This window comes from Etheostoma cragini, chromosome 3 (genome assembly GCF_013103735.1).
Source record: "Etheostoma cragini isolate CJK2018 chromosome 3, CSU_Ecrag_1.0, whole genome shotgun sequence".
NCBI classification, from domain to species: domain Eukaryota; kingdom Metazoa; phylum Chordata; class Actinopteri; order Perciformes; family Percidae; genus Etheostoma; species Etheostoma cragini.
This window is the reverse complement of record NC_048409.1, coordinates 2,470,599-2,491,530: the sequence shown is the minus strand read 5'-3', so window position 1 is coordinate 2,491,530 and position 20,932 is coordinate 2,470,599. Positions and strand designations below refer to the sequence as shown.

The following is a 20,932-nucleotide window of genomic DNA, read 5'->3' as shown; positions in this document are numbered from 1 at the left end:
TCAAGAGTTCAAGTCAAGTTATCATTATGTGCTTACAATTGGAAAAATATCTCCGGGGTTCAAGGGGCTTCAAATATTATAATCTTAATTATAAATTCATGGGGCTAGAAAATACTAGAATTACCTTATAAAATATCCAATTTCTATTTAATTGTAGACCATACACTCCAAAGGAAATGCAGAGGACATGACTACCTCAATGCTAGCTACAGCCCTGCGCAGACACATACAACCTGAGACAATATCTGGAGGTACCCGTGCAGCTTTAATCCAATAAACTGTGTAAATTGACATGACCTAAATGGTTGAAATTAATGGGAGCTTTGCATTTATAGTCCCACAGGTCTGAAAAAAAACTGAACTAAAGACACACATTTTGGCAAAACAAGAATCTATGCAAAAGCTCATCCCGCTGGCTGGATGTTCACGCCACCGACTCAGTTCACATCAAACATCACCGCAGTGTATGACAAATCCCAGATACAGGCGGCAGATTCACTGGGTAATCAGGGATTACCCAGTGAATCTGGGTATTCACGGGGTATTTGAAATGTGAAACATTTCCGTGTGAACTGCCAGCAGGTATGAATTACACAATGGAAAATGTGGGGGGGTGGTAATCATTTACCCTCATGTCCTGAGTTGTGGAGATGTTCCCCCAGGTCACAGCCAAACACTCTCTCTCTGAGGATGCCGCGCTGCCGCAGCTTCTGAGGCGGCGGTCGAGACTTCATAAAAGTCCTTAGGAACGTTACCAGCTTCCCGTGCTTCTTACACACTGATTGACATGACACACAGACACGCGCACACACACATAACCACTTCAAATCAATCAGTCTCACATCCTGGGAGCAGGTCTGAAAATGAATCGTAAGCAGAAAGACAGACACACACTGAAGAGTACCTGGCTTCGGCACCGAGCTTTGAACACTGGGGGGAATCTTGTCATTTATCAGCTCAACACAGTCGCAGGGGAAGAAACCAACCTGCAGGTAGAGAGAGGAAGATGCACAGGGAAAAGATGGAGAAACAGAGCGCTTGCGAGTTTAAAAAGGACCAGTGGGAGTGTTTAGTGCTGTGGCAGACTGTAGCGGGCTAAAGGTGCAGAAATAGGTCAGTGAGCATGAGGGTACAAGCTGCCTCAGGCTGTAAAAAGCTGGTTTGCATTCTTATTGTGCAGAAAATCTCAGACTGTCACTCAACAGCAATGACAAACTAGCTTCTTTTTGCTATTGTGATTTAAAAAAAAAATATTCCCTGGTTTCCAAAATGTAATAAAGAAACGTTTTAAAAATAACATGTTCAACCCTGTGTTTCCTGTGTTGATTATTCAGTTATTTCTTGCTAAATTTTTGAGAATATCTATTTCAAAATCCTGTAAACTAGAAACGTTCCCATACCCACAGACCACTACCATACTATTCCCCGTAGTATGCAAGAAAAGTATAAGTATGTCCCAAAAAATTGTACGTCAACACAGTATGCAAAAAATACCCAAATGTACTACTGTTTCCGGATTGGATTTTGCAGTATGCACTATTCTGACCCACAATATGAGCAAAGGGTTGAAATTCAAAGTGCACTGTTATGAAGAAGTAGTATGTCCGAATTGTATGCATACTGCATGCAACAGTACGTACTTTGTATAGACAGCTTCAGCACATCCTAATACCGATTTGGACTCAGGGGAAGTTACATAAATGCATTCGATCAAATGTGATTTGGGGCAACAAAACAATTCCCATCAGCTATGAGAGCAACATCTTAGTAGAGTAGAGTAGAGTTTGGTTTTTCAGCTGGCAGAAACTTCCAACTTCCAAATAATGTGGTGTGTTTGCTTCAGTTGTATCCTCCTCCTCCTGGTCGTACAGAACGGGATGAGTTTTGAGCTGTTCAATCAAATCTTTAGGATTTGACATAAACCCCTCTTGTAACCAAAATATTTACATAACTGCAGCTAAAGATGCTCTGACCTTTGTTTCACCAGCTATGTTTTCATCCACACATTAAGTTATATTGACTGAAAAATACCTCATGGAAAGAGTAAAATTCGATGTGATTTCATGAATATCAACTCAAAGGAAATACGGTCTCATCGGATTTTATTTTGATCGATATAGGGCTTATGCGATAAACGCTGATGGAAACGTTATTTGCTGAATGAATACGAAATTGTGATTAAGTTTTAGGTCATTTTATGGTTGCAACCCGCCACAAAACGAAGAAGACAACGTTTTAGTTCATTTCCCCCAGTATTTCCTCTCTGTCTGCACACTTGGCGCGCGTCAACAAAGACAGATGGAAGTGGACGGACGAGGAGACTTTCGGAATTTAATTTATCAGGAACTTGAGAAGGAAATGGTCGACAATGGTTAGGACGAGCCTCGGGACGTCCTGGGGAGTCAATGGAAGACGCTCAAACAGCGAGACATGTCTCAAAAAAAGAGTGTTGCAGCGCTGCCGGAGGGACAATAAAAGACAAGTTGTATCTGCATCGTGTTAGTAATGTGTTGATAGTGTTGTTGTTTTCTTATTATAGCTTGATACGTCGCTATCACCTGGCACATAAGCACTATTACAACCAGTGTCCAAATGTGCGATTCAATGCAAAAATGAATGGAAACCACAGGTTCATATCGGCTTTAAAGCCGTTGGACGGAAACACACTTTTCACCAGCTTAAGAGTTTTTTCAGATAATTCAATTGACAAGTGGATGGAAACTTAGCTAGTGTGACTTTAAAAAAACACAGGAGGAGGAGACACATTATTTCGTTGCTCTCTATGAAACATCAAGGTGAATGAAATCACAGCGGGTGACTTACCTGAAAGCCATGTTTCCCTCTCCACCAGCCTGTGTCTTCTTTGGGAGGCATGTCTATGACTGACACAATGTCCCCCACCTGGGACACAAAGAGTTGCGATGATGAGAATAAAGTGTGGCCGCAGCTGAGCACATTTAAGTTTTATGATGGGATAGGAAATATTCATATGCAAAAGACTCAGGGAAAAATATCTCGGCTTTAAGCTTAAATAAATACATTTGATTCCTATGAAATTATGTTTCTCATGTGTCTTCTATTAGAGAGGTTACCTCAAAAGTCAACTCGTCTGTGGCCTGGGCTGTGTAACGTTTGGTGACGTGGGCAGCAGCGATAGCAGGGACATTGATGGAGGCTTCCTCAGACACCAGCATATGGTTCCCCTTGTTGTCAATCTGGAGAAAAATTATAACATGAGAAAGATTTAAAGACATTGACAAGGTGAAGCTAAATGACTGGACACAGGGAGAAGCAGCTGCTCTGGCTTTATTTCAAATGATAAGAGACCAGTAATATTGGTAGTTTCCAAATGAGCAGCAATACAATATGTCACTGTGGTGTGGTTTTACTAATGTAATCCATCAGTATCAGTAATTTCCTGGGCATTTACTTCCCTTCCATAGCCAATCATATAATTAATGTGTGTTGGATTTTGGATTAAAAAACAGTTTGCAGCAGTAATTTCACCAGAGTGTTTTACCTCACATTATTTACCCACATTATTTTAAAAAGAACAAAAAAAGTAATCAAACAGACACACAAACACAGCTCTGTAAATTGGGTCCACACATGCTTAGACCTGGCATCAGTAAGAGGATACACAGCATGTTGTTCATCCAGAAATAGAAAGCAGAGCTATTCCTAAACTACAGTCTTGTTTGAACAGTTGTTCAGTGCATCTTTTGTTTTCATGTCTTAAATGTGAGCTTTGACTGTAATGTCCTAAACCTACTTCTTGAAATAAATGAAGATTTTCATCAGTTGACTCTGGAACAACTGGGATCCCCAAAAAACTTAACTTACCTTAACTACTTAAATATAAATAGTGCATATTAAACATACAATATACCTTATGGGCTTATTTCTAGAGAGTGAATAATTAGGGTGTCACAATTCTCCAGATCCACGATTCAATTTTACTTTCAATTTTAAGAGCACGGTTGGATAAAATTTTCGATTCCCAATGCTGTCATTAAGAGCCACTAGGTAAAATGGCAAAAGCGTTCTATACAACAACAGTTTGAGTTTCTCTGAGGGGCACCTGAATCCATCATGAAGTCCCGTAGGAGCTTACAGGGGAAGGCAACATGTTGCCACATCTGTGACTTCAGAGAAAGCATGAGGACTTTCCAGTTCTGTTGATTCTCTATGACCTTGGACTCCGTTAATGGCTATGGTGTCTGGAAAAGTGCAGCTGCAGGCTACCAGTAACATAGTGTTACCCTGTGTCTTTAGCTGCATGCTCCCAGCTGGTAAACAACGCTTTGTCTGTTGTTGTTTTCTTTGCACGTGCACAAGAAGATAGAGAAAAAAATACTGGAGAATCACTGGTCCTGCTTTTTGGCATTCAATACCAAAAATCTATCTTTTTTTCCATTGAAATCGTGACTCCTCGTTATGACTGCTGTCATATTTGTTTCTGTGTTTTGCTGTATGTGCATGTGTGTCCTGGGTTTTATTTAGTTTTCACATGCAAATGGAGCTGTGCGATAGCTGGGAGATGATTGGTGGAAGTGGACATGCCCAACCCATGATTGGCTGCAGCTAGGGATGCAACGGAGAGTTAAAGAGCCAAGATGGCGGCCGTCGGCGGGCAGCAGGCATTCCTCATCCTCATCCTCCTCACCTCACCTCCCAACCAATCACACTTTGTCTTTGTACAGCTGTTGTGTTCAATTACGTACTTTTCTTTTCAATAGTAATGTGTGTTCATTTAATTTTCTCCTGTTTAATCAGTTAGGGAGGTAAGTTGTTTGTCATTCTTTTGGCCATATTTTGGTTCCTTAGGTTAATGTCTTATCTTCTAGTTGTTTTGAATGTTATTTTAGAGGTAGGCCAGCCTGAAGCCTTATTTAAGTTACCTATATCTATGTTTGATTACATATGTTTAACTTAATGTCACAAAAATATGTTTGTGACATTAAAGCAAACAGTTGTGTGGCTCCTTGGGGGACAGGGGAAGATGGAGCCTCTTTTTGTTCATGTTGTTCCCTGGGCACCCCCAGACTGGGGAGTAACAACCCTACTGAGTAACTGATGATGATGAAGCGAGAGGAAGCAGCTGATAAGATACCTCCATCCATGTGAGCACCGGACCACAGTTGATCTTGTTGTCAGCAATGGCTGAGAAGCGGGACAGGTAGGTGGCCAGCATCTTGGTTACTGTCTGAATGGAGACACAAGATTGTCAAGATTTAGAAAAGTCTGACAATTAATGAGCAATTCTCCACGCATCATGCGACAGAATAGACTAATTTCATCCTAAATGTAATCACGCTGTGAGGGATTTGCAGCACCCATCAGAGCTAGTGGAGGTGTGACTCTGCGGTACCTCCACAGTGTCCTTTAATGTGTCGTATCGGGGCAGCTCGGTGAGGTGGGAGTAACGGCGGTCATAGATACACAAGTGCAGATGTTTGTCCAGCACTCTGAAGTCTTCATAGGTTCTCTTTACAAGCCAGTTTCGAGCCTGACAAATAGAAAGAGGGTAAATAAATGGTAAGATTGAGAAGGAAAACGTTGTTGTAAGATATTTTAACATGTTTTCTGGATGTAGCAAGTAATGTTACCTGGCAAGTGATCTGGATCAGAAAGACCAGCTCTTTGGAGTCCAGACCAGCTTTCGGTCCTTCACTCTGCCCCTCTGCGAATTCCAACTATGAGCGGAGGTAACAGAGACTCAGAATAGCTAATATTGAGAGGACCCACATTCTAAATAATATATAATACAAAATCCTCCCTGCATGTGATCTGGTGTACAAGAAGAGCATCATGCCCGAACACCATTTTTCCATCAAATAATAAAAACCACTTTATACTCCGCGTGGGTTGGAGTCTAACAGCCTTCACAATTTGAGTAACAGAGAACTATGGGAAGTAATGCGTGGAATAAATGCATAACAATAATTGAAATTATTTTGTATTGGTAAAATAACTGCAAAATTCAGCCTTCAATCGGCCTTCATGATACTGTAATGTTGATTTAAGAACAAAGTGCAGTATATTTCCTTTGCCACCAACATAGCCCTGATTCATATTCTCACTACACCATAAATCCTGCAGTATGACATTTATAAAGCATAAAGTGCTTAGATTTCATTGCTCGGAGGCGGCGTAGATTTAGCACAGATTTCTTCTTCTGCCTCCTCACCAATATTCTATATTCCCCAAAACTGAATAGATCAAAGCCCTGCAGGAGTTTGGGATTACATTGATAGACATTACTGTAAAAGAGACTTCAAAGACGTTGGAAGCCGAGGGAAGTTCTGGTTATTTATAACTGTTAGCAACTCATCCAGATACACGGTTACACAACATAGCGACCTAGTTACTGTTAAACAGTATTACAGCAAGCAGGCTAACAAAGAAAGAAGAATGAGAACTGTGTTCTTGAATAAGTCATGATGAAAAAACTCTTATTCACTGCAAGGGTTTGTTGGAAAAAATAGCCTGAACTAAGCATCTGAAATAGGTGTGTGTGTGTGTGTGTGTGTGTGTGTGTGTGTGTGTGTGTGTGTGTGTGTGTGTGTTTGTGGTGGGGCAAATGATAGGAAGCAGGATCATAAAGAGAATTACAGATCAACAAATGTTCCTTTATGATGAAACAAAACACCTAGCTTTATGAAAAAAAAATGAATAAACCAATCATCATATATCTGAAAGTTACTACCAGAGGTTTGTCTGGGTGTCCCTTCCACAATAAAGCTCACACCTCCATGACTACTCCTTTCAAAATAAAATATGCTAACACAGCATAGATTTAGTGCAGAAACATATGCATTATGTCATTTATTAACACAAATATGTACTAGTACATAAACATCCAGGTTACCTGCCACTAAGGCATGTCAGATGTCCATCCACAGCTGGAGGAGGTGGCTCTCCCTTTGTGTGCAGCCTCAGTCCTGGACCTCAGTAAGCTACTCCAACAAGCCAAATCTTGGCTGAGTTAAAATGCTGCTACTAACGCGCCTGGTTGCTGTCTCCTGCCACCCTAACTAAAATGCTTTTGGATGGCCACGCGCTCACTGCTCCATTCAAAGCAGAAAATAGGAAAAGAGGATGCTTCCCACTCTGTCTTACCCCCCTTCCTGCCTCTCGCTTTCCATCTCTTCCCCCTCCTCCCTCTCCTGTACCCTGCCTCCGTCGCCCTCCCCCCTGTCTCTTAACCGCTCTCTCCTTTCTCCAGTGACAAAGAAGAGGGCGGGGGGTGGGTTGGCAGAATATTGGCTCAACCTGCACATTCAGATGTACAAGCCCATCCATCATACAGAGGCGAAGTTGCACAAGATAAATAGACGACCCTTTCTCACTTCAAAACAATTCTCATTCATTCCACTCTCAAGCCGAGACGAAAGCTAGTCTGCTGAGGAATCAGTCAGACAGGCTGCAGACAGAGGAAGTCTGCTGTCCTTGTGCTATTCTGCGATTAGGATACATGAGACCCCGGATCAGCCCCCTCCCTTCCTGCCGCCGCAGCCGGTGAATACAGAGGCAGGCAAATGCATCATGGGAGACAAAGCAACAAAGTCTCATCTCCCAGATTAGGTTGAGAAAGTAATCAAAAATAACATACAGAAGTAAAAATAATGGCATGTGTCCACCAGGGCTGCACCATAGGAGGAACATAGCTTATTGAGATTATTTTGACTGATATGATTTACAATATTGGAGGGAATGATCGTTTTTTTCTATAATTATTATCATTTTCATTGAAAAATAAAAAATATAGGATCTGTACCAAATAAAGATTTCTCTTTATATTGTAAGATACAATTTATAGGCTGGGACATCTCTGCCGCACCACAACACTTGGTTTGACACATATTTTACCTACAACAAATATTGCTGTGCTTTGGATATTGCACTTGTCCATATTCCAATTTGGATTAAATTGTGATTAATTGTGCAGCCCTAGAGTCCACTGTGTGTTTGGGTATGTGTGTGCAGACAGATTGCACAGCTTTCAGTGTCTCCCCAGACTGATTTTTCTCTTCCAGCAAAGCTCGGCTTTTCTTCTCCTTGTGGAGCTTATCAAGGTCACTGAAACTGTTGTGCTGCTTCACTTTCCTCCACTCTGCTAACGGAGTCGTTACAGTTACGGCAACCACAGCACGACGTTTACCCAGCAGAGACAGAGAGCATCCTGGGATTTAAGACCCGTCCAACTCGCCGTACTGTGGTCCATTAATGCTCCATGTAGAGATTCAGCCCCACAGCATGCATGTTCTGCTCATGCCATTTTTTTGTGTTGAGCTCAATTGGCAGCTTCTGGTTGTCGACAGACGACTACTGCACTCTGCTGGCAAGCAAACTGAACTACGCTGAGGTTAACCAGGCGGTAAACAGCCACTTTCACACGACTGAGCAACCACTCGCGCATCACTGCTTCTCATTATCACTGCTGCCAACTTCTTAGACTTTATGTCCAAATCATGTGTTGGCCAGTGAGAGTCACTATATCTATACTCATTAGGTACATACCCACACGGTATTCAAATCAAGTTTTTGCAGTTGAAGTTTACAAAAACGAGACCAAGAGGCTCTGTGGGGCTATGGTTTGGCACAGTAATGAGCTAAATGTTTGAACTGAATGCTAATGTTAACCTGCAAACATGTTCACAATGACTATGCTAACATTCTGATGTTCAGCAGGTATAATGTTTACCATGTTGACCTTCTTCCAGCATGCTAACAATTGCTAAAGGCCTAGACTGCTGGGGAACTTCCCGTGATGCACTGAGCACCTCTCTCCTCCTCCTTCTCTCCATCTGTATGCAACCTCATCCCATTAATGCATGTTACTAACTCAACTTCTTCCCTTTCCCGGAGTTGTGTGCTCTCTCGCCCCTCTCCTCTCTCCTCCTTTAGCTTCCTGCAGGTGTTTCTGGCTCTGGATCTGTGGTTGGAGTTACCTGCTGCCTCCATGTTCCTGCTCGACACCCTCTGCTACAATATTCTCTCTCTCTCTCTCTCTCTCTCTCTCTCTCTCTCTCTCTCTCTCTCTCTCTCTCTCTCTCTCTCTCTCTCTCTCTCTCTCTCTCTCTCTCTCTCTCTCTCTCTCTCTCTCTCTCTCTCTCTCTATACTTGTTTTCTCTTTGTTTTCTGTCTCCCCACCCTGAGCCATGGTTCTGCTCGTGGTTTCTGCCTCTTAAAAGGAAGTTTTTTCTTGCCTCTGTTGCCTAGTGCTTGCTCTTGGTTGGAATTGTTGGGTTTCTGTTAATAACATCACAGAGTACGGTCTAGACCTGTTCTTAATGGAAAGCACTGTGAGATAACTCTTTTTGTGATTTGGCGCTATATAAATAAAACTGCATTGAATTTAACTGACGCTAAGCATCAAGTACAGGGTGAGGGTGATGGGAATGTCATTAGCCTTGCAGTTGTTTTGACAAAACACATTCAGTGCAATACAATGTCAATCTATCAAAAGGTCATGAGAAAGTTCACTCCAAACCAAAGATGTCACCATGGTAGTGCTACTCAACTAAACCAGCTCAACCAGAGCAGACTCCAAAGGTAACTGCACTGTTCCCTTTAGTAGAAGTGCATTTGGCCAGGCGATTTTGTTTTACATTAGAGCAACCACTACCTGGAACTCTATACCAAGCACAATACGTGAATTATCAACTCTCACCTAATTTTCCAAACAGTTTAAAAAATGGCTACCTTTACCTAAACCACAATTGGACATTTGTTTGGAACAATTTTTCATTCTGAAAACACAAAATGGAGACTTATGTTGTAAATATTGTTTGAAGGCTGTATCCAATAAAATACTATGAAAACAAAAAAATGGCTACTGCAAAATTGAACCTGTTGTCATTAACTGGAATAATCTGTAATTTCTCCCCCATAACTCTGTAATTTTTTTATTGTGATGTTGTACTCTTATTTGTTTCATTTATTTAACTTAACTTATAGGGTCTATTAACAAGTCAGGGACTAAGTATGTACATTAGACTTTGGTTATAATACTGTCTATTTAATAAAATGTTCATAATATACACAGACCCTTCTTAAAATAAATAAACTTTAACAGGAAAATCCAGGGGATCATCAAAGTCATCAGGATTCCCCCTCTGGAGCCCGGGGGAATGTCAGTACAAAATGTCATAAAATCTATCCATGAGTTGTAGAGATAGTTCAGTCTGCAGCTGAAACAGATCCAGCAACATTGCCATTCCTATAGCTGATGGCTAAAAGATCGGAAATATAAGATCGGAAATATACACAAACATTTTGTAAAGTGCAACATTTACCTACAACTGCATTCTACTGTAACCAAATTGATGTGTCAGAACAGGTTTTGACATTCAAAATGAGTCACGTCCTACAATTAAAGAGAAACTGCTTCCCCCCCACCCCACCATCATTTACTCACTGGTTGACATCATGAGCTTACTGTAAGTCACACTAATAAGGATCCCAGGTTAACAGCTCAGATGAGTCTGACATTGATACACTGTAATGCAGAGGATTAACACGCTGCTGGAAATAGATCATTGATCTAACAGAAATGGGACTAATACAATTTGTAACAGTGAAAACAATGATTTATGAATGCAGAGGTTTAATCCTGGACCAATAAATATGTTATAACTCTCCTGATACAGATGACACACAAACAGCTGTGATAGGACATTTAAGGGGAAATAGGTACATGCAATAAAGAAGTGGTGCTGTCCAGAAATGAAACATATTCATTTGATTTGACCGCCACATTGCATTTTAAGAATAATGCATTTCTTGGGATGAAGCTTACACCTTAGTTAAAGAAAGAGTGCAGGATAAATGTACAGTATTTGACTAAAGTTTATCATGTCAGGTATTAAATCTGTATGTTTTTATTGTTTCCATGTGATGGGGTAGGGTGGGGATGTTAAACCTGTATTATTGTTGAAAGTTTACCTGTTTATTATCAATAAAATATGGATCTAAAAATCAAAGAATGATGCATTCCTGGAGCAATGAACCAAAATGGCCACTCAACTTGAACCAAAGACACAATTACTTAATGTAGTAACTCTCACACTGTAGGTATGTTTTTGGGCTCACCTGAACGTTGCCAAAGTCCACCGTCTCATAGTGGAAATGGGCACACTCTTCCAACCTGGGGAAGTGACCTCTGGGAAACGTCAGCCTAAAAAGACACAGCACAACAGCCCCTCATCAGTATTCAACACAATGACACCATGATGGAGAGAGGAGCAAAGCAAGAAAGGCCGCCCGTCATTTTATAGGTCTGTAGTGAATGAGACATACATAATTCTCCTATTGGGGGGGCAGTAGCCTAGACCGTAGGGAGTGGGGTTGGGAACCAGAGGGTTGAAGGTTCAAGTCCCCATACGGACCAAAGTACGGAGTGTGGATTAGTAGCTGGAGAAATGCCATGTCACCTCCTGGGTACTGCCAGGTGCCCTTGAGCAAGGCACCATACCCCCCCCAACCGCTTAGGGCGCTGCTCCAGCACTGGCAGCCCGCTCGTTCTGTGCATAAATAGGACCTGAGCATGTGTGTGAATTTCCGGCCTGTGTTTAGTGATTAACAACAGTGTAAACTTTTATTTCCCCACTGGGGATGAATAAACTAAATTATTATATTGTTAACTTATATTGTTAAGTGAGGTTCCTCACACTGTTGATTATATATGTTCCATATGTAAGAGCCCTGCCTTACAGCCCATAATAGCAGCAACGCTGTCACCTACTTCTTCATGTTCTTGACCTTCATGCTAGCCGTGCTGACGCAGGAGCGCAGGAGGGGCTCAGCTGGGTGCTCTGTGATGTCATCGCTCCTCACCTGTCAAACAGAGAAAAGAGACATCAATAAATGTCAGTCAGTCGCAGGATGACTGATGGAGAAGTGGCGACAGTCAAGAATGGTTATGATGATCAACATGAAACAGTTGTTGTGCAGAAAAAAACTTGAGACACAAACTTAGATGTCTGGTAGACATGTGATAGTACATATGGTAGACAATCTGTGTTATGATGGAAGAGATGTAGATCATGTCTTCAACATGTCTGGTCACTTAGCACTTTATTGTGGATATTTGTCCTCATTCTGCCGCATTTTAATTTTTAATTTTTTTGTTATTGATGCTGTGCTTTGTACACTTGGAAATGGCAAAGTCGTAACCAGTGACTATTGTTGAAGGGGGGGCCCTTATCTTCTTCTGAATGGTTTTTTATGTACTAAATATAAAGTTGACAGTTGGTATGAAAATAAAAGTAGTGAGTTGTTAATATGCTTAGGGTATGTTACTTTATAACAATGTTATGCTAATGCTATCTTTTGCTATGCTATTCTAAGCTACGTTGCGCTATGTCATGCTTATGTTACTATAGCCTACTGTTTTGCTATGCTTTGCTATGTTAAGTTATATTATGCTAATTTTATGTTTTGCTAGCTTATGCTAATGTTATGTTGTATTGCTATGTGATTGTATTCTATGCTGTTGTGTTATGCTAATGTTATCTTGCTATGTTTTACCTATGTTATGCTATTGGTGTTATACCATGTTGTGCAAATATTGTGTTGTGTCTTGATTATGTTATATTATACTATGCTACTGTTTTTTTTATTAGGCTATGTTAGGTTATGCTAATTTGATTCTATGCTAATTTATGCTACTGTTATGTGTCATGCTCTATTATGCCGTTATGTTATATAGGATCAAGTCATGTCATTATTTGATGTAAATTATTCTGTAAATATTAAAGTTACTCTTAAGTCATGTGTGTATGTGGTTGTATATCAAGTATTGTTATTAATATTGTTTATGTCTGTGTCTTATACTGTTTTATCCAGTTTGCCATTAATTAGTTTGTTCGTGTGCAGGATGATGTATAATTTGAAAATCAAAAAGTAAAAACTTACAAATACTAGAATTTATGCATAATAACAAAAAACATAGCTTACTCAAAGTACAATATAAAAGCTGCAGTTGTTTTATCACTCATCCAATAGACTTCCAACAGAGGTGAAGATGTAAAGAAAGAGTCGTTGTGGATGATAGTTACATAAAACTGGAGTAACCCGAGGTAACCTGAAGAGGGGGGGTAATGACATCACTTTCTGTGAATAGTGTAGTAACACCTTTCCTGCATCACTTATCAAACACGCCACCTCACTCATAACCGGAAGCTGAGACATCCTCCAATGCAGTTTTACACCTGTTCTCCCTTTATCACATGAGTGCCATGTGACCAAAGTGACATCATGTTGTGGTGACATCATGCTGTGAATCATCTACACAACTAATGCAGCCTCAGAGAAGAAGAAGAGCGACGTGTCCATTGGTGTGTGTTGATCTGTTTTGTACAAATGATGAGTCAATGTCGTGCGTGTGTGTGGGTGTGTACCATGGCAGTGGATGTCTCCTGTGGCTGTTTCTCCTCTGGAGGATTATTGTTGGTGGCTTGAAGTAAGGCATCTTCTTTGTCCAGGTCAGCAGATGGGATGACATATCTGCAGAAACAGAAAGGCAATCACATACAAACAAGAATTAAAACGCACAAAGTGGCATGACATATTGCTCACATCCATGTAGTCTGGGGGTTTAAAATAAGATTTGCAGTTTTTTATTAAATACACCAGGGGGAGCAAGTGAGGGCGATTACTTCACAATATGTGGCTTGGGATCAAATCTGACATTGCACCAGCATGGCCCAAAAAAACATGTTGTATCAGATCTTCGGTGTTTGGATCTGTAATATTGCATTCATAAAACAACCATCTATTCTAATCAGATCTAGAAGGGAACAAATCCTTCATAAAGATAAAAATAAATAAAAATAAAAATAAAAACGGAAGCATCTTTGACTATGGTAAGGTCAACAAAAAAGCCATGGTGTCTTTTGTATGTGCTCCGGAAAGCAAAGCTCATCTATTCAGAGAGCCATAAAGGCAATCTGCCCACAAGGGAGTGCTCCACAAAACCTTCCCTTGAAATGTGACTCAATGTATTTGGGAGTGGAGGGTGAGGTTCATTCAGCTCAACTTTTATGGAGCAACAAAGAGGCGAGAGACAGGCCCTGGATTTGTCCCAGTGATTCAGCTGGATGACATCAGGACATGAGGCGAAGAAAGCGGACACGGTGTAATTTATTTGATCCACAGAGACAGAGCTAATTGCATAGACACAATGTAAAATCATAGCAAATGCAGTGAGCTTTGGACCTAATGGAGCATTACACAGGAACATTGAGGACACTGTCCCTGTCTTACTCTGAGAACAGGGTCATGTTTTTGCCTTAGCATTACACTGGCCCATTCATCACATTACAAGGCAAACACACTCACACATACGTGATTCTGTTCAGCTTACGTGAAACGCAAAAAAAGAGATTAATTTACCCCTCAAGGACGTCACCACTTCCTGGTTCACCCTGGGGTCCTGAGGCAGCATTCTCAATCACCGCGGCAACCACGCATCCAGCCTCCATGATGCTGCCTGACTGCAACAGCCTGCTGTAGAGAATCGCAAGTGGGAGGAAAAGAGGAGAGCGAGAGTGGGTAGGTGGTTAGAAGAATATGGGAGGAGTACGGGAGGAAGAGTCCGATGCAATGAAGCCGCCGGATGACAACCCACTTGAGGATGCAGCGTGCGCGACTGTCAAGGCTACGATTCACAGAGCCCAGACTGTAATCCGTGATGACATCATGCTACAGTGCCAGGAGCTGCTTCAGTGATAATGTATATCAGGCTGGAGATTCTTAGGACGGTTTACCACGAGCATCAGCTTCTTTTTTAACATAGCACTGACCGGTTTTAGCTAGAAACAAAAAAATACTATAAATATCTTATACTCATATACTCAAATCAAGGAAATGTCAAGATTGTCAAGGCAGCTTCAGTATGTCCCTGGAGGGTTAGTATTGTTGGATATATTTAATTTGCTTCTTTTCTCATTATCAGAACAATAAAAACTTTGGAATGTTATTCCAGACTATGTTTGTATATATGTATATGAATGTATGTATGTACAGTATACATACATGTATACACACATACATACTGTATGTAAACATATATACACTTTATACACATACAACAAATGTATTTATGTATATATTCATAAAAAAATCAATCCTTATCATGTCAAAAACCCACTGAGTTTCATGTTTCATATGTTGTTAAAGTGACATGCACAGAGTTAGTACACCTTGGTTTTTAATTATTCATTATTCAAGGGCATGTTATCATTTTCTTACTCTTTCAACAAAATCAAAACATGCCCCTCCATACAAAAGCAATAATCTAAAAATGGATCGGAGAAAAATGGTTGTTTTTGCATTCTGGTAAAAGTCCAAAGCTCTTGGATCTATAGCTGAAAACAAGGCCCCAAACCCCCAGGTTTCATGTATGTATACTGGTTTTACATGAAGTGATTACTGCAAACCTGCACCAGTTTAATACATTATCAACTGATCCGGGTCCTGCATTGATTTCCTAATATTTTAGGCCTCCCTTTCCATTACAAACTAAACACTATCTATCATTATCTTTCTAAGGTTATAGCCCAACTAACCACTTCACCACCTTGCCGCCCTGCTCACATTGCACATGTTCCTAAATAATTGTGTTCTAAGTGCTAGCAACTACCTGGCACACAGAACACCTGAATAGCACAACTGTAATTTTGGCCTAGGGTAAGGATAGGTCCCTATATCCATGACTTTATTTCTACATGCTTTGACCACACTCAATCTGTGAGAAATATCGGGACAACCCCTATCATTCCCACTCTTTACTCTTCAGATTTCAGTATTACTACTCCTGGCTTCATGTGCTGTACACAAACTGAAGGACTTTGCAGATAAAGCGAAACTCGACTCTTCCTAATCTTCCTCTACAATTTTCCCATAACTACTTTTGTGCGTGCTTAGTGTAAGACAATGACTTCAGGGCACAAAAACAAGCCTCTCCTTACACCTCCGATGTCCTACATCTTAAAAACAAAAAACGCCCTCCAATTAACAGGAGGCAGTTTTACATCTTCCCTAAGCAGGTCTGCTAATCAACAGAGAAATGTTTGGAGTAACGAGTAGATTCATCAGCCGGGTCCACTGCTGTAGCAGTTTCCCACCAGCCCCTCTGGCTCGTGGCCTCACTGAGTTGCTGTTACTGACTTCCACAAAAGCTCCTGACTCAGCAGAATGTGAGCAGGCAGGAATAGAGCCCAGACCGGACTCCACTCTATCCGCGTCTCCTGCTGTATCTCCTCTCTAATAGACAACATAACCTTGCCAAAGGAGAGACAACATATTACACACACAGCCAACTAATTTCCCGTTGAGAAGTGTCACATCCACTGCTTTTTTAGAAGGGTCACTTATGGAAAGAAAATGTTAGGAAGTCATAGTATGTCATCAATATTATCTCTTGTGTTGTCCTCCCGGTTCAAAAAATGACAGAAATTTCAAATTTTCCTCCCTTTTTCAGACTTTTTTTTAGTTTACCACTTGTTTTACACTACTTTTGGGATGGATAGATAGATAGCTAGATAGATAGCTAGATAGATACTTTATTCATCACAAAGAAAATTTTAGGCATCCAGTAGCACGCCAACCATAAAACAACAAACACAAATATACACATATATCACACATACATTAAAAAAAAAAATTCCCCTTACAGAAATGCAATGATGGGGGAACCCTCATTTACGTAGAATTATACCTAATATTTGAGTTAAAAAAGCAGAAACGATGACTTATTTTGCAACGTACGGATGAGTTTCGTCAGGAATGAAAGTGATTGATTGTATTTGCACAGAACGTTGTAAGGAATCCAATACTATTTTTTGTGGTAATTTGGTTAAAAAGAGACCCATATTTCAGACGTAGATATTTTTTAAAGGGGTCAAATTTGACCCGAGGACAACTGGAGGGTTAAGCAGAACTGGAAGCAGCAGGAGTACATGTAATATGATTAGTGCCTAGGACACACAACGCAAAAACAAAGCTGTACTGCACAATCATTGAGATGTGGTGATTATTTTTTACCTTGTTTATTATATTTTGGCTATAATGGACGGCAGAGATTCCCTGCAGCTCCATGCATTCTGCGATAATAACAAATATTGCATGCCACACAGTGCAATGCCCGACCTCGCTGATTGAACCACATCAGACATCAGCGAGTCTTTTCAAGTGAAGGAACATGTTGTACTTCACTTTGCGGTGGAGGCGGCTAGGTGCCTGCTTTAAAAGCTGGCCCGCCTGGTAAAAAGAGTCATGGGCTTCTGTTTTCATTGGAAATACTTTGCAGCAGAAGAGCTGAAGACAACAGAGAGCAACATATAAACAAGTGAGTGTTCTTATCCTTCTAATCCTGCACCACAATCAATGAAAAGTAGACTATTTATGGGAATGCCCTAAATAGATTGAGTTATAAAAAGACAAATCTGTCAGGATTGTGAAGAAAATAAAAGGTCATGATATAGTGTCATTGTCCATGGCTGACACAAATGGGTGGCACATACTGACACTTTGTGCTGCATCACGTGTGAGAAAAATAGAACAGTGTCAAACCAGAAGTTAAAAACTCCTGTTTAACGTTGGAGGTTGTGGAATCCACTTCAGTAAATCATGCATAAATCATCTTTCCACTACTTCTCTATTAGTCACATCAAAAAGTATTACCCAAAACTATAAACCTGTCATTTTTAACGAGAGAGAGATGTTCAGATGTCAGGAGACTGGAGCAGCACCCAAGGATGTTGCCCTGTTATCCCATGGCCTACATGTTTTTTTTTTAATTTTTTTAAATAGGGCAGCCTACACAATCTCGCACACTATTATGAAACCTGTATCAGCAAGTGCGCTTGACATGAAAAATGGCTGCCCACATATTTGTAGCTACAAACACACAGCAGCAGATGCGCCTACGTGAGTCACAGCTACTTCTTCACATATGAGAGGACGGACGAAGTAAGCGGGGAACGAGAGGCTGCCATTTGATTTTTTTCTGTATCACAAATAGCTCGTATACAAATATTAGGTTGTTTGAGATGGGTTGTAAATGATATACACATACAGTCTTATTGTCATAATAAAGTGACTAGAGAGTTCAAATGACCACTGTAAATTGTGGAAAGGATCACTCTTTTGCCAAATGTTGAATGAAGCCCAGCGTTTGGAGGCAACAGTGGTCTTTGTTTTCAATAAAAGAGCTGGTACTGTGATAAAGTCTGGTGATAAGGTGAGTAATAATTACTGAAATTGTCATCATCTCTGTTGGCCGTCCCTTTTTATAACCCGGCCACCAATACGGGTAGAGGTAGAGATTAGGAATTTGTGTTGCAACCTTAAATACAAGCTTCTGTATTTTAATTGTAACCATAAGCAGGCCACTTGCAGGCTTATTATGCTACAATATGCGAAACAAATGACTGAAACCTGAAAGTGATTAGTTTTTTGCCACTTGTGGGCAAAGAAAGCAAGCCGTAACCATATGCTCGCTGCTTATTACATATCGAGCAGTTACAGAGAAACATTAATATTTATTTGGAGTCATGCATCTTCAACATGTCTTGATGTTGATGCAGATAAAAAAAAAAAAAACCACACAGTGTCCCTTCAGAGGATGTGACAGGCCCGTGTAAAGTTGGTTTCATGCTCTCATTCTGAGCTCTGGAATGCAGTCAACACAAGGGAGAGAGAATGAGAGCGAGAGAGAGAGCGAGAGAGAGAGAGAGAGAGAGAGAGAGAGAGAGAGAGAGAGACGCAGTGGAGAAAGGCCCGCGGTTGCCATGGTAACCTCTCTCCAGTCCAGTGTGACTTGAAGCTCCTCCAGACAAGAGGATGAGCTAGCATGAGGAGGGAAATGAAGCCTTAGAGGAACTTTTGACCACAGGCTTTGACACATCATCATCACCACCATCATCATCATCATCATCACCACCATCATCATCATCATCATCACCATCATCATCATCATCAGACAATCTGTCTGAGGCGATGACATCGTTGCTCTTCCTGTTCTGCAGGATTCAGACAGACTGTGTGCTTTCACAATGCAGAGAGGAGGAGGAGGAGGTGGGGTCATTTGATCCGATAATCTTCTTGAAATCTACCAGAGTGAGATTAACTTTATTTCATCTCACACTGGGCGCTGACCCGGCTATATCTTTGACCTGCGACCTTCAGAGTCACAGATGAAGGGTAGAAAGCGGCGAGAACAGCAGGGTGGCGATTAAGTTGTAGACAACAAAGACCCAAATGTTTCATCAACAAGCTGATCCATCACCTAAGCCTTACAGTGAAATACAGGCCTTTCTGTTCCTCTACAACAGACAAATTAGAGAGAAATGAAGATTAAAAGGAGATTTTACTGAGTGGGACAAATATTTTAGGAATATGAAAAGGATTGTGGAGGATAAAGCCATGCCAGTAGGGTGCGGGCTCGCTAACGCAATACTGGGTGTCACAGAAACTCCTACACAGGGATACCAGAGCACAGTAACCTGTGCAATCTAATGCAGTCCAATACAACATCTGCAACAAGGACTACCTCTGTAGAGATCATGGTCAGTTCTGTGGTAATACATTTTGAGGGTGTGATTGTGTTGCACACAGCATTATTTTGTCCCTACACGCATAGTGTACGGCTTCACAGGCTTCACATTAACATGTATAGCTGCACTTAGCATTTTCCTACACTTATTTTCTCCGTTCATTTATAAATCATTTGGTCAATATACTGTTAAAAAATAGTAAATATGTCCATGACAATATATCCCAAAGCCCAAGATAATGCACTTAAATAGCTTGTTTTGTTGGACAAATACTCTGAAACACAACAATATTCAGTTAACGTCTCTGTTGGCAACACTGATTTTGTTTTTTGTAAATGTTTTCTTGTACAAAGGACTTTAAGTTTCATATTTTAAGTTTGTATTTCTATACATTTTATTTATCAGAACTTTAATATAATTTGATGTTCCTCTGTTCTGTTGTGACAATAAAAGTAATTATTATTATATTATTTTAGTGAGAACTCATAAATAACTACTAATAACTAATGCTAGGGAAACCTGTTTATGTTTAGTAATACGTTTCTGGATTTTAAAAAACATATATATATCAGCCAATATATCTGCATGTGACTTTAAATAGATAGATAGATAGATAGATAAATAAAATGGGAAATTACAGTGTTACAGCAGCAAAAACAGTCAAACAGCACAGAATATAAATATAAATGAAATACTAGGATACAATATACATACACACAACATACATGAAATAATAATAGGATAAAATACAAGAACAAATATTTGAATATATGCTTACTAAGTTGAGAATACAAAAATGTGCTACTGCTTAAATAGTAATGATAACATGTAAACAGACCTATTGTGGAGGTTGCACTTAGTGCAGTATTATGGTAATAACCAAATAAAATATATATCGGGCTCTAGCCTATACTGGTGTAAACATAATGTAGGTGACTCCAACTGATGATTATTTATGATTAATCTGCTAATTATTTTCTTGATTTGTGGTCTCCTCTTTAAAATGACAGATTATTATAATGATGTTTATGCTTAGAAAAACTCAAATTTTCAAATTAGTTAATTTCATTCATTTCCTGTTGATAGTCTATCGATTAATCGACTAAACGTTTCAGGTCCACAATAATACCTCATCATTAGGACCCCCCACCTTCCAACACACAGACACGTAGCCTACATGATACACGCTTTCCACAGTATACAATGATGCAATTCAACAGAGCAACACAGCAATGTAGGCTACAGCCGGAAAAGTTAACCAGTGGTGTACTCTGACCTGTTGGGCCTGATCACCTTCACACACACACACACACACACACACACACACACACACACACACACACACACACACACACACACACACACAC

At 40.3% G+C, this 20,932-nt stretch overlaps 1 protein-coding gene across 4 annotated transcripts in view; it reads right to left on the bottom strand.

Moving 5' to 3' along the window:
- arhgap32a (Rho GTPase activating protein 32a) overlaps nucleotides 1–16,341 on the bottom strand; it is a 28,294-nt gene extending 11,953 nt beyond the window's left edge. Inside the window, exons 1-11 of one of the 4 annotated variants that reach the window (XM_034867143.1) lie at nucleotides 16,041–16,341; nucleotides 14,401–14,514; nucleotides 13,407–13,512; nucleotides 11,750–11,841; nucleotides 11,098–11,182; nucleotides 5,610–5,696; nucleotides 5,372–5,509; nucleotides 5,114–5,206; nucleotides 3,093–3,215; nucleotides 2,824–2,901; nucleotides 629–986 (exon numbers count right to left, since the gene is read on the bottom strand). In XM_034867143.1, the coding sequence (XP_034723034.1) occupies nucleotides 629–986; nucleotides 2,824–2,901; nucleotides 3,093–3,215; nucleotides 5,114–5,206; nucleotides 5,372–5,509; nucleotides 5,610–5,696; nucleotides 11,098–11,182; nucleotides 11,750–11,841; nucleotides 13,407–13,512; nucleotides 14,401–14,489 (1,249 nt within the window). In that variant the 5' untranslated portion in view covers nucleotides 14,490–14,514; nucleotides 16,041–16,341. Of the gene's footprint in view, nucleotides 1–628; nucleotides 987–2,823; nucleotides 2,902–3,092; nucleotides 3,216–5,113; nucleotides 5,207–5,371; nucleotides 5,510–5,609; nucleotides 5,697–6,871; nucleotides 7,131–11,097; nucleotides 11,183–11,749; nucleotides 11,842–13,406; nucleotides 13,513–14,400; nucleotides 14,653–16,040 lie in introns of those variants that run through there. The other 3 variants (XM_034867144.1, XM_034867142.1, XM_034867145.1) reach the window with 3 other exon arrangements.
- Nucleotides 16,342–20,932: the final 4,591 nt, after the last annotated feature.